This window comes from Strix uralensis, chromosome 3 (assembly GCF_047716275.1).
Source record: "Strix uralensis isolate ZFMK-TIS-50842 chromosome 3, bStrUra1, whole genome shotgun sequence".
Lineage (NCBI taxonomy): Eukaryota > Metazoa > Chordata > Aves > Strigiformes > Strigidae > Strix > Strix uralensis.
In genome coordinates, this window is record NC_133974.1 from 94,254,558 (window position 1) to 94,268,273 (window position 13,716).

At 53.5% G+C, this 13,716-nt stretch overlaps 1 protein-coding gene across 6 annotated transcripts in view; it reads left to right on the top strand.

Moving 5' to 3' along the window:
- TMEM151B (transmembrane protein 151B) overlaps nucleotides 1–13,280 on the top strand; it is a 30,527-nt gene extending 17,247 nt beyond the window's left edge. For 3 of the 6 annotated variants that reach the window (XM_074863462.1, XM_074863461.1, XM_074863460.1), the window contains one exon: nucleotides 300–13,280. In XM_074863462.1, the coding sequence (XP_074719563.1) occupies nucleotides 378–1,736 (1,359 nt within the window). In that variant the 5' untranslated portion in view covers nucleotides 300–377 and the 3' untranslated portion in view covers nucleotides 1,737–13,280. The remainder of the gene's footprint in view (nucleotides 1–299) is intronic. The other 3 variants (XR_012628243.1, XR_012628241.1, XR_012628242.1) reach the window with 3 other exon arrangements.
- Nucleotides 13,281–13,716: the final 436 nt, after the last annotated feature.

The window sequence follows — 13,716 nt, forward strand, 5'->3', positions numbered from 1 at the left end:
TGATGCTCTCCTCCACATCCAGCTGTCCTCTGGCCATCTCCCACGGAGGGGCAGAGCACCACAGAGGGAAGGGGGGGTGACGGCTGCCCACACTGCAGAACTGTCATCCTGGGGGCGATCCTGGCCTCCGGCCTGCCTGCTGAGGCTAGGAGCCCCACAGTGTCTGCTATTTTGTCCCCATTCGTGGAGCTACAGGTGCCACCGTGGCACTGTGTTGCCTGCTCCCTCTCCCCCTGCTGCTGCACCCTACTGACTCCTCTCTTGTTTTCTCTCCCCTTCTTCCCGGTCTCCCGGAGCAGCAGCGGCCAGTGAAGCAGTCTCTCAGCAAGTCCCTGTGCCGAGAGTCCCACTGGAAATGCCTGCTGCTGTCCCTCCTCATGTACGGCTGCATGGGAGCCATGACCTGGTGCCACGTCACCAAGGTGACCCGGCTGACCTTTGACAGCGCTTACAAGGGCAAGTCCATGATGTACCACGACAGCCCCTGTTCCAACGGCTATGTCTACATCCCCTTGGCCTTCCTGGTGATGCTCTACGTGGTGTACCTGGTGGAGTGCTGGCACTGCTACACCCGCAACGAGCTGCAGTACAAAGTGGACGTGGAGAGCGTGCACGAGCGTGTGCAGCGGATGCAGCAGGCAACTCCCTGCATCTGGTGGAAGGCCATCAGCTACCATTACGTCCGCAGGACCCGGCAGGTTACCCGCTACCGCAATGGGGATGCCTACACCACCACGCAAGTGTACCACGAGCGGGTCAACACCCATGTGGCAGAGGCCGAGTTTGATTATTCCAATTGTGGAGTTAAGGACATCTCCAAGGACCTCATCGACTTGGAGAGCTACCCGGCCACGCGGCTCCGCTTCACCAAGTGTTTCAGCTTTGCCAATGTGGAGTCAGAGAACTCCTACTTGACCCAGCGGGCCCGCTTTTTCACGGAGAATGAGGGCCTAGATGACTACATGGAGGCCAGGGAGGGGATGCACCTCAAAAACGTGGACTTCAAAGAATACATGGTGGCCTTTTCTGACCCAGACAACCTGCCTTGGTATGTATCCCACTATGTCTTCTGGGTGGCGGCTCTGCTGACCCTATCCTGGCCCCTGCGGGTGCTAAATGAATACCGCACCTCTTATGTCCATTACCACGTGGAGAAACTCTTTGGGTTCGACTATGTGGCAGTGACACCGGCCGAGGAGCGTTCATTCTGCCGGAGGATGCCCCGTGTCAACACGGTGGACAGCACCGAGCTGGAGTGGCACATCCGATCCAACCAGCAACTGGTGCCCAGCTACTCGGAAGCAGTCCTGATGGACTTGGTGGGGCTCTCTGGCTGCACTAGCTACTCTGCTTGCCGGTATGGGGGCTACCGGCAGAACTGCGAGCGGTGCCACAGGACTATAAGCAGCTCCTCCATCTTCTCCCGCAGTGCCCTGAGCATCTGCAACGGCAGCCCCAGGATCCCCTTCAGCAGCAGCCGTTTCTCCCTGGGCCGCCTGTACGGCTCGCGACGCAGCTGCCTCTGGCAGAGCCGGAGCGGGAGCCTGAACGAGCAGAGCTGCCCCACGGAGCAGACCCGCCTCTCCAGCCAGGTGACTGTGGAGGAGGAGGACCCCCCTCCTTACCAGGACGCCCTCTACTTCCCCATCCTCATCGTGCACCGCAACGAAGGCTGCCTGAACCACGATCACCGTCACCTCCATCGCAACGGGTCCTGCGTGGAGACCTCACTGTGAAAGCAGAGGGCGGTGAGATCTCGTTGTCTGTTGCCTGGCCCGAGCCAGTGCAGGATTTGGGGAGAGGAGCACAGGGGAGGGAGATGGCCTAGGAGGACATCAGGATGGAGCGGACATGGCATCTCGCTCTGGCAGCCAGCGAAAGCTCCCCTCGCCGGGGCTCTGACCTCCCAGAGGGGTGAGTGCTGATGCTCCCCCTGACATGGCACAGAACTCTAGACCGACCACCACATGCAAAAAAACCCACCTTCCCAGCCAAACCAACCCCAAAACCATAATTCATGGCATCAAGATCCAAAGTAGGGAATGAAAAGACAGGCCTGATGCAGGAAGGGGAGGGCTTTGGCTCCCAGTCCTGGCTCCAGGCTGGCTTGTGCTCTGAAGAACCAGCAGCCACCAGAAAGCACCCTGCCGCACCTCTGCCCACCCCGCTGCCCATGCTGGAGCGAGACCCCTCGCAGGGTGGAGGGGAACGGGCCCCTTGGGAGCAGCATGTAACTGCCTGTGCCTAAAGGTCTGGGGCATCCAGGCATGTGGAGCTGAGCAGCAGGTTAGAGCAAAGGCTGAAAGCCACAAATCCAGCTCTTCCCCTTCCCCCCAACTGTTCCCCACCCTCCCCACTGTTTTTTTTTAGACCACGCTCCGACTGTTACTCTGTTCTCACTGCTGGGAATGGCACCACCTCCAGAGGATCCCAGGCTCGGCTCCTTAGGAAGCTTTGGCACGCCAGCTCTGAGAGTCAGCATCCCCTAGGTAAAGGGCTTTCTGTTTGGGATTATAGCAGACAGGCAGCAGTGGGGAAGGGATGAATGTTCAAACCCAGATGGAGCAGAGATCTGTGGCACTACTGATCTGCTTGCTGGAGGAACACTCAGCTGGAAAGAGAAAATGGGAGGCCCCGGGTGAGCTGGGGAAGGGGGAGAGGATGGCACTGAGACAGGCATCGTGGTAATAGGTGATGTGTCAAGTGGCTGGGGTCCCTTCCTAGCTTTGAAGTGAGTCCTAATCAGTTCATACAAGCATCAGGGAAGGCTCTGGTAGGTTCAGTTGCAGTTCACCTATTGATAATAGAGCATCAGGTTAGCGCGCGTCTTGTAAGAGTGATTTTTGCATAAGATAAGGATATGGGCTCTGGCTGCAGGCTCTGAGCTGCAGGCTCCTGGCAGCCTGGTTTTGGCAGAGAGCTCTGAGGGGCTGGGAGGGAGAAATGCAAAAAAGCACGCTGGAGCGTCGGGAACCTGGGCTGGGGAAATGAGGAGCAAAGGGATTCCCTTTCTGTGGGGCCCCACTGTGGGTGCAGGACATACAGGTGGGAGACATGGAGGCATCTGCTCTGAGGGATGCTGTGCATAACAGAGGCTGGGGATACGTTAGAGGGAAATCTGCTTAAAACGGAGCATTTTGCGCTACAGAGGTTTTTGCAGAGAGGTGTCAGGCCGTGAGAAGTGAGGTAGCTTCTGTGCAGCCCATTAGCCCCTGTGTTCCTCTGCCTCACTCTTGTCAGGACAGGCTGGCCTGCTCTGAGGTTTGTGCTGCCCCTTCTATCCTGCTGGAAAGAGTCTCAGTGATGTTGGGCAAGGAGCCTTCATGTCACTGAAGCTGTCTCAGTGGCTGCAGCATGCAAGCACCCAGATTTTCCTTTTCTGTCAACACATCCCTGGATCCCTCGTGTCCCTGTTCTCAGAAAATCTGTCTCCTTTTCAGTCAGCTCTTTGGGGGAGTGCATGCCAAATCAGCCAGCGATTTCTTCAGACTACTGCTCCTCAGCCTCACCACGCTTCCGTCATCAGCTGGGGCAAACAACAGCTGAGAGCAGTAGGTCTTGGGTGACAAGAGCAATCCATTAGCACCTGGGCTTTCGAGCTTGGTGTCTGCTTCCACATCCATTGCAGAAGGGCAAGATGTAACAGCAAACAGTGAGGCATTTAGTCCAGCCTGTCTTCCTCCTGCCAACTGTTAATGAAGTGTCTGTTTCTGTAGTCATGCTGCTGTACTGCTTCATCTCCCAGGTCTTGGGGAGGCTGCAAGTGCACCCTTCCACCACATCAGTCTGCTTTTGAAAATCATCTCTTGCTGGCAAGCCTGGAGTGGCCAGGGCCTGTGGGCATTGTAAGGCTTCACTTGGCTTTTGTCTGTCCTTCTGCTCTTTGTGTCTTCCTGGTCAGCATCTCTTGCCCTTCAGGTCATCTTGCCCTCCTGGATCTCACGTGCTAGACTCCAAACAATGGTTGTTTGAATAAAGGCCCTGAAAATCCCACTCCGTTATGATTCTGTCTTGTAATCTGCCCTTACTCTCACTACCAGACCTAGATGTTGGCTTAAATAAGAGGGTTGCTTTGAGAACAGGGAAGCACAAGGTCTCCAGTTTGGGCAAATCCCTCTCTGTGTTTTGTTCTCATTATTACTGGCACAGATTCAGACTGGGTGACAGCAGCTACAGCCCCCTTGGCTGACCTGGGATTTCCTTGCTTAGTGATGATATTTGGCTTGCTGTGCGCTTGTGCTGCTCTCTCCAAGGGCCTAATGTAAGCCAAGGCCAATGCTGAGCATCCTTGTGACTCTGGGGAGATAATGGTATGTACTTGTATGTCCCAGTGAATCAGGAGATGTTCAGTCAATGGAGCTGCAACAGTGAGGAATGTGTCCATTTGTCCTTCTCAACATGTTCTCTTTGAAATCTCATACACATTGCTGAAATTAGGCTGTGATGGCTCGTCTTTCTGTCTCCAGCCTTCAAGGTGCCTTGGACAGATGGATTTATCTAAGATTTGGCAGGCCTTTTAGTTCCCTGGGGCAAAGACAGTCCTCACAGTAGAGACAGATTAGTGGGGTCTCTGTGCCCCTGTCCTTTAGCACCTGCAGTAGAGTTCTGCTTTCAGGCACTTTGTTCTTGGCTCTTTCTGGGCCTTTTCATGAGATTGCCTCAACTTGTTCCTCCAGCCCCATTTTCACCCATGAAATCTTATTCTGGAGGTGGTCTGTCCAGGTGGACAGATGTATCTTTGAGCCACGGCTGCTGCTCTGGCCAGCAGGATCTGTGCAGAGTCTCCCTGTTGCTGAACACCTTCCCCATGCACATAGTGCCAGCGGCAGCTGAGTCCCAGATGTAGTCCCAGTGCCACGGTCTGTGGCTGTACCAGACCCACAGCACCCTGGAGAGGTGGGACGTCTCTAGTTAGCGCTCCCCACTGCGTGCCAGGATTTCTTGGAGATCCTTTCTTCATATTCCTGGCCCTGCTACCCCACTGCACCTGGTGGAGCTGCCCCCCCCCCCCCTCCCAGTCTATCTTACTCCATTCTCACCAGGCTGGAGACCTTCCTGCCCTCTCTTAGGCTCAGGAAAGGGGGATGGCACACTTGGGCATGGAAGGGGAGCAGGGCTGAGCAGGAGGGACAGGAGCTGCCTGGTGACTTGGCAGAGAAGTGGTGGAACTGAAGAGGACAGACTAAAACTGGGGTTGTGCTCCCCTCTCCTCCCTGCCTGCAACAGCAGGACAGCATGTCTAGCCAGGCAGGGAAGTTCATAGCAGAGAACTGGGCTCTCCCTTCCCACTCCCGGCATGGGACACAGCCGGCAGAAAGGGTGTGCGTGTATAGGTTTCCTCCTAAGTGTTGGTGAGGGACCCTAGGGCCCTGGGCAAAGGGCAGCTGATTTAGTTCTCCTTGTAGCTCAGGCTATCAGCACAGACATCCAGAGACTGTCTGTCCCTGTTCTGGCACACAGCCTCTCCGTGATGGAGTGGTCCCATCTCCTCGGTACACAGACATCCACCCGCTACAGCTCCCGGCTGAGCAGCAGTCGGGCATCTGCTCTTCCTGCAGACTTGTGTCTGCTCTCTGCCGTGTCTGTGTTGGTGATGATGATTCCTTTGGCAGCTCATTCGATGGCCCAGCCTGCTCCTCTCATGATAGCCTGCTCCCTTATATCTAACCTGAATCCTCCCTGCTGTATCTTAATCCCATTACTTCTCCTTCATTGACCGGTGAGTCTAATTGGCTCAGCTCCTTTTCCCCATGGCCTTCTCGACACAAGCAGGTGTTATCTGGTCTCTGCAGCCTTTCCTTCACCAGTCCCAGGGTCTTCTTTCCCCCAGGATCAAACTGGGCAAACCCTGGCTTGCATGGTCGTGCAGAAGTTTTTCCTGTGTAGCGAGTCTGTCCTTCCTGCTCTGAGCCTGGTCTGGGCAAGAGGAGAGGGCCAAAGGCATAAGCAATACCTTGGTCTGTCAGGGTGGCTGTGTCCTCATTTCTGGTGCAGAAGATCTCTTCAAAGTAAGTGAAGTACACAGCTGCTGGAAAGCAAGGAAAGCAGGACAGCCTGCATCACCCTCTGGGAAGGTGAAAGCCAGGTGCTTGTCAGTATGAGGGGGCAATAAGTAGAGGATCTCCGCAGTCAGACGGCTTTGGTTTTTTCCATACGTCATTCACCCATTGCAGCTTTCCATGGGCCAAGAGCCAGGCTCAGCATTGCACTTGTCAGCAGGCTTTCCTCACATACCGGGATGAGTGAGGCAGGAACACTGCCAGCTCCTCTTCCTGGCCCTTCATGGCACTAATACATCCCTAGAAGAGAGCTAGTCCTTACTGCTGCAAGGCTGGACAATAAGTTTGAGCTATTTGGTGTTTCCTTTTGCTGCCAGTATGCTTGCCAGGTACTTAAAAGCTCTCCAGCTTTCCTGAACTAGAGAAGGAGAGAGAATGAGCATGTGGGAAGCTCTGGATTAGATGATCTTCAGGGCACATCACCACCCATTTATCCATCTTCCAGCACACAGTGGAAGCTTCCCAGATAGTGCCTAGCACTTTGCTTGCGCAGAACCAGGTGGTGACACCAACCAGCCTGGTGGTACTTCTTGAGCCCACTGTGTGTGATGCAGACCACACCAAGGAGGGAGATTTCAGAGAGGGCTTTTGGGCTGAGCAACTATGGGGATATCTGTTAGGACAGGAAGAGGGAATCTCAGTTTATGGCCAAGGCCAAGCCTTCCAGAGTCACAAGGATTAGTGCTGGGGAAGCTGCTGTTCTTCTGATGTCAAACAAGCACACCCCCTTCCCTTTCTGCTCCCCATAAAATGCACGTTACAGACCCAGCATGTCCCTGCCCCCTTTATTGTCTCTCCACTCAAGAGGCTGCAGAGCTGTTTAGTAACTCTGATGGATGCCCATGGGGAGGAGACTGCAGGAAGAGGTTTATTAAGTGAAAGCTTAAGAAAGTTAGGTAGCATCCGATGTTGGTTAAACAGTGCCTGATGATTAGCCTGTGGGAAGAACAATACCTTTTAAGCTCTCCTTCCAGCCTTTCCAACCACAGCTTCAGTACTGCTGTCTAGTATTACCAGGGTGCTGCCTTACTTTTAGCAGGGTACAACTTTGCTGCAATGTGCTCCTACTCTGCTGCAGTAGCTGTAGGACATGGGTCTGAAATACTACACTACCACCAAGAAGTTGTGTTACCAAAGAGCTATAAGTCTCAATTTGTGATACGTGCTTCTAATCATGTTTCATTCATACTCGGTGGTTAGAATAAGGTCTGTATGAATATGATCTGGATCCAGATAATCTCAGAAAAGGGACATGGTTTAAGTGTTAGCTCTGCTGCCTCCTGTGATGCACGTGGGCCTAGAGTCTCCACCGAGCCAGGTATGCACGGGGACCAAAGGCTCGTTCATAGGACCTGGGAGCCCAGTGGGGACTTGGGGCTGAGCCTGCCTAGGGCTCTTTTACCTGTGGGCATTCTGCAAAAAGGGGAAAGGGGCTTAGTCACATTTCAGGTAGAAATTAATGGGCTATGTTCATTCCTAGTGTAATTTTATTGAAGCCAGTGGTACTATACCAATGTGAGCTTGGCTTAGCAACTCCTCAGTGTGGTCTGTCCTTGAGACCAGACAAATTGATCTGTCACAATGTTGCCTTGATGCATAGAGTTCATGTTGGGATTTGGCCAACATGAATGAATGTTGAATATCTACTGTCTCTGCAAGCAGTGGGTTGAATTGTTCTGCTCTACTGCCTCCATCACAGCTGCTCTGCCGAGGGAAATGTTATGCCCATGGATGCGATCTCATCAACTCCCTCAAAAGCAAGCTAACAAGCAAATTGACCTCCACTGCACTGGGAGAGGAGCCTTCTCCCACAGGACCATAGCCTTTCCACACACAAGGGAAAAGATGTCCCAAGGACAAAACTGAAGCTGCAAGACCGATGGCCTCATGGGCTCCCCTTCTTCCTTCCCTCCTCACCTCGTCTGTCTGTCTTGGGGGAGGGACAGTTTCTTTGTGGAGTTCAGCAAGCTCCTCTTCCTGCAGCTCGTAAACAGGCTCTACTAACAGGTACATCGTCCACCTATGCAACACTTCCAGAAGCTGCCGAGTTTTCAGGAGCCCATTACAATGTGCAACATGGCCATCCAGCACTGAGAATAAGCACAGTGGCTGCTGGAAAGCTAAGTGGGTTTTATTCCTCCCCTGCTCCCGAGGAAGACTGTTTTTGTTGGGCTTTTTGTTCGTTCATTTGATTTTCGTAAACTTCATTTGGGGAAATGAAGCTTGTGAGAAATTGGTGCCCATCCTGAACCCTCCCCAGTCCTTTGAACTTTGGGAACGGATGCATCACCTACTGTGATTATAATTTCACGGATTTTGTAGAGCAAAGTAACTTCACACACAGACACATGAGGTTCTTTCACACTCCATCAGCCCAAGCTGCTTCTGCGATCTTAGCTACTCACATTAGTGAAAGAAAAAGCCTAGCTAGAATGTGGTGAGATGACTTAGTATTTTGTATCAGTCCCATGGTCCCAATGTCCATTAGCAGCACCATCAGCTGCTGTGCCATGAATTCGGACTTTGGGTGGCAGTCCCTGAACCGGTCAGGGTGAAAACGTTTGGAAAAACCCAAGCCTGAGTCTATATGTCTCCAGAAGCAAATGCAGAGAGAGGATCAGCTGAAAGCAGCCGTCACCTCCTGCTCAACCCAGCCAGAAGCTGGTGGGGTCTGTTTGTGCAGCACCTGCCCTCCCAGGGAGAGCCTGTCCCCGGGGGCCGAGCAGAGCGGAATGAAAATAACGGTGCATCTGACAAAGCAGCATGCACAGCACTGTTCAGCCAGCTGGGGAAAAAGTGGTGACATAGAGAACCCAAAATAATAGGATTTCACTTTGGAAATGCCAAGGACTTTCTCAAACTGAAATGAGACTAAAAGGCCTTAACAGTTGTGAGAAGTGTTTCAGGTTGCTGTTCCTTGCTTAAAAAAAATTAAGTTTTGATGATGAAGTGGGTTTAAACACTCCACTTCAGCCAGCTCTGTTAGAAATGTGAAGTGCTGGTGGAGAAGAAATGCTGAAGGAAGATTGGGATGGTGGCCCTTTGGCTTTGCAGTGGGGTAGGCTGATCAGGAACGGAGGATGGAGGTTAAAGTCTTCCTCTGCCCCGGGAGGTGTGTCCTGGCCATACACCCACATATGTGTGTGTGTCAGGGCGGGCTTCTGTGTGCTTGTATGCGTGGCCAGGACCCGTGGCCCCTCAGAGGGTTGGTGTGTTTGTGGCTTTGGTTCGGTCTCGCTCATCTGTCCTTGCAGCAAGGGGCTTTGCAGGGTGACAGAGCATTGCTTGTTCCCCGTGAGATGAAACTCCTGACCTGGTTTTTGTGAGGAGATGGTGTGAAGTGTCATATTTGCTGCAGCGAGTGGTAGGGAGCAGGGATAAAAGCATGGAGCAAGCTGTGTTTGAGAACAAGCTAATCTCTTGCTGGCTGCCTGAAACGGGAGAGCTGCTGGATCTGCTCCCTGGCCAATACTCTCCAGCTCTTCTCACCCTCCCCAAACCTGATGTGCAAACTGTCATTCCTCTGAGCTAGCGAAAGCACCCCCCTCCCCTGAACTCCTAGGCCGTGCATTCGCATCATTTCGGTCCACTCCCTGCTAGGTGCTGTGGGCTGGCCGTGGAATGCCAGCAGACACATGATGACCTCAGGCGTGCTGGTGGCCAGACCTCACTACAACCTGCTGGTTTGCCCATGCACAGCCTTCCAGCAATGCTCCCTGCCCTGGCATGCCTCGTGCTTGCTTGGTAGAGAGACAGCACAGCCTGCAGAGCATTGCAGCATGTCCTGGCCTCACTTCTGCATCACTTTATGCTTTCTCAGAGAATTTCACAGCGCTTCTCTGAGCCTTTGTAGGCAGGGTAAGTTCAACAGACTGAAATTAGAAAACAGAAGGCCTTAACATTTTGGTGGTCCTGATCTGCAGAGCCCTGGTGCTTGTCCCTGGGGAGGAGAGGCAGGTCAGCTGTTGTGGCAGTGTGGGACCAGGGGACAGGGTCACAGTGAAAGCAGCGTGTCTGCTAGGGGAATCTCCAGACGTGGCTCCGTGCTTTTCCACTGGGACTGAGGGCAGCTTTGCTGAACAAGATGCAGCTGATGGAGGAGCTGGCTGAGGAGGGCAGAATAGCATGTGAATGCTGAGCAAGACATGTGGGCAGGAGGGGCTGTAGGAGAACAGCTGTAAAAGACTTTGCAGATGCGATGGTTTTTATGGGAGACAGAAGACAAGACAGGGCAAGAGGCTGCTGTGCTGGAGCAGTGGTGCTGTGAGGCAGGGAGGGTTGGGGGGGAAACAGGGACCAGGGCACTTGATGGAGAAGCTGGGGAACAAAGTGGACATTCAAAACAAGCTGTGCATGCTCTGTCTGAGGAGACAGTCAGGAGATATTTCCAACCTGAGGTGCCCAGGCCAAGCCTTGCTGCATTGTCAGGGCAGTGATGTTTCCTCTAAGTCCAGCACTGACAGCTTGAGTACGTGTCACCAAACCGCAGTGGCTAATGCAGCCACAAGGTGTAAATGTCACTAATGAATAAATTGCCTTGTGCCTTAGAGAGGCTAATCCATCACAGCCAGGGATAGAGATCTGACAGGCTTGGCTATTTCAGGCATAGCCTGTAGGGAGGAGGAACGCTTCATTTCTGAGCCATCCCCTTCGCCTAGGGAAGCTGATGCAAGGCTTGGCTCTGTGCTGCTCCCCAGCCTCACAGCTGCATGAGCTCAGGCTTCATCCCTCTTCACTGCTACCGAAGGAAGAAGCAGGACATGGTCCAGGTTAGCCAAAAATGCCCTGTCAGCAGGGCGGTGTGTGGCCCCAGCCAGGGCTAGCTAGTGAGGGAGTTTGGAGGGAGGCTGCTGCACCCATGGGTGGTGTAGGTGCTGACAGGATAAAGCAGTGGGTCCCCAGCGATCAGGAGAGCTTGCCTCAGTTGTCTGGGGTGCAGGGCCATGGCCTGCACCATGCATGTTTCAGGCCAGTAGTGCTTGGTGCTGTGTTTTACAAATGTGCCATTTACTCTCCAATCCAGTTTCACCATTTGCCCCTATAAGAGGCAACCTGGAAATGCTCCAAGCCTGCCCCAGCCCAAGCCCTCACCCAGCCCGGAGACAGCTCTACTGTGCTGTCTTGGGGACAGCGCACTGTCCCCCTCATTTTCCCCCCTGCTGCTGAACCCTAGCCATCAGCACCTGGGCTGTCTGTGCAGAGGGCCAGCAGGTACCCATCAGGCAGGGACAGAAGCTCAGCGTGGACAAATCCAGCTCCATGGGAGCAAAGGGAGGCTGAACGCAGCGACTGTTTCCATGCACAGCCTCTGTCCATCCTTGTGGCAGGCTGCTCCTCCACCCCCAGTCAGTGCTCAAAGTCAACCTGCTGTCCTGTTTACGACATATGCCAGCATGACACCTTGAAAATTGATGCCTGGGTCACTGTGAGCAGAAGCCGCCAGGCTTGGGAAGCCAGCCATGGGCTCCTGCGCTCGGAGTAGTGGAAGCAGGGTTTGCCATCTGCTGCAGGAGGGAGCCAGCCGGGCACCCCTGCTCCAGCCCGATGGGGCACCCACTGGTGTAGTTCAAGTGCAAGCCCTTGTGTCATACCCCCTCCTTTACTTCCTGACCACCCCCCCGTCTCCCACCATCTCTCTGGGACAGACCCACAGGCAGGGGTGTTCCTCCCAGCTCAGCTGGGGTCCCTCTGCTGCTGAGTGCTGCTTGCGCTGCATCAGTGGATGGCAGTGGGAAGGAAGACCAGCTCCCAGGCAAGACGCCAGAGGTCATTCCCTCCTCCAGACGGAGTCCCACAGCTGATCCCCCCTCCTCAAAGCCCCTTAGTACTCCTTGGGGATGGATCTCATGGGAGAGCTAGGGGGTCTGTACTGGTCCTGTGCTGGCACATGCACTACCCAGCACAGAGTGACCTGCTAGTTACCACTCTGCAAGGCAGTCCCACACCATGGTAACTGGACCTGAAGCTGTCAAGTGGCCCACCAACAATGTGAGCATTCACACTCAGACAATCTGTTGTTGCTGTCAGGGCTTTCATTTTAACCAATGTGTATAGCATTTGAAATAGTTTCAATCCTTGCAAACTGGTGGATAGTGAACTGTTGGTCTTGGGTGTGGGTGAGTGGTGCAGGCTGCTTGGTTTGGGCTTTGCTTTTTGGCCAAGAGATTGATGAGAGGGAAAGCAAAGGGTTCTCCAGGCAGCAGCTACCTGTCCAGATGCTCCTGCGTGGCAGCCCAGGAGTGGGTTTGGAGGGTGCTCAGGCCATTTGCAGGAAGAGGAGCCATGAGTATCCTGGAACGCAAGTCAACAGTTGTTCTGGTGATGATACATTTTCCCAAGTCCTTTTCTTTCCATCCCTGTTCCTCACTGGTTCTGGTGGCCAATTCCTTCTCATGTGTCTGCTAGCATGTCTGAGCGATCTCATCGCTGCCCTCCCAGCACGAGCTTTCATTGCACAACTGGCTGACCCAATGCAGCCCTGTACTTTGAGCTACAGGCAGGCTTGCCCAGGACCAGGCCACCTTCATTAAGCCCCCACCCCACCCTTGTTGCTGGAGCTGTTCCTTCATCAGCCTGATGCTGATCTGGGTCTTTTCTGCTGTTTCTGAACACGAGTTCTCATCTCATTCAGGTGTGTCATTCAGTGGAAGTATTTTGTAAATGCAAATAAAAACAAATAAATCTATTCAATACCTCGGTCTCGAGGATGGGAAGTAAGTAGTGGGAGACGCCCGGGTGGGGAGGGTTCACAGCTGCTGTAGCTGGTTAGGATTTCTTTTGGATGTAGCCTCTGGAGCATCTGTGAATAGTTGGGAAGGGAGCTACACAGACCTGTGAGGGCTCAGGGCTGAGCCCTGTCAGTACCCCTCACGCAGCCACTGCTGCGGGGGACAGCCTCGCACTCCATCCTTTCTGATCTATAAGGGTGTGACATGGCGCGGGTAAAGGTCTTGTTGGCCAGGGGCTGGCAGCCAGCAGCACTGCGAGTGTCTGTGTCCATCAGGCGGAGCAAGGCAGAAGCGGGTATGTGGCGAACAAATTCTTTTGTGAACACTGGGAAACAGTTTTTACTTTTCAACTCTGTCAATATGATCTAGCTCTGTCTGTCTCTCTATATATGTACAAACAGTATATCACAATGTTGCCTTTTTTGTTGGAAATATCAAAGTACAAAGATTGTAAACCAAATCGGTGTAATAAAAGTTTCAGATGATTCACTGAGCTGGCTGCCAGCGGTGGGTCTGTGAGCCGGGCAGGGCTGGGAGACATGTGAAGCCCCTGCATTACTCACAGGGCCGAAGAGGATGGATGTCAGCCCGCTGGCTTAATTCCATGCTGAACTCTTCTGAGTGGGGGGCAGTTGAAGGACCGAGCAATCAGGTACGTGCCCTGTCCTGTCCTCAGGTGGCCACAGCCCGTGGGGCAGAAGGAAGCTGCCCTGCTTTCCTCCAAGCCCAAGGAAGCTGCTCTGTTTTCAACACTGTGGGCTGTGTGGGCCAGCAGTCCTGTAGGGACTCCTCTAGCTTGAACTTATGTGAAACACCTATTTTTTTGACAGGTTTGCACAGAAGAGCACTACTAGTTAAAGTGAGCATCTGGTTGTAAAGAATTCACCTGTTTGCAAAGCCGGCTAGCACTGATCAAAGGCATAGCAACC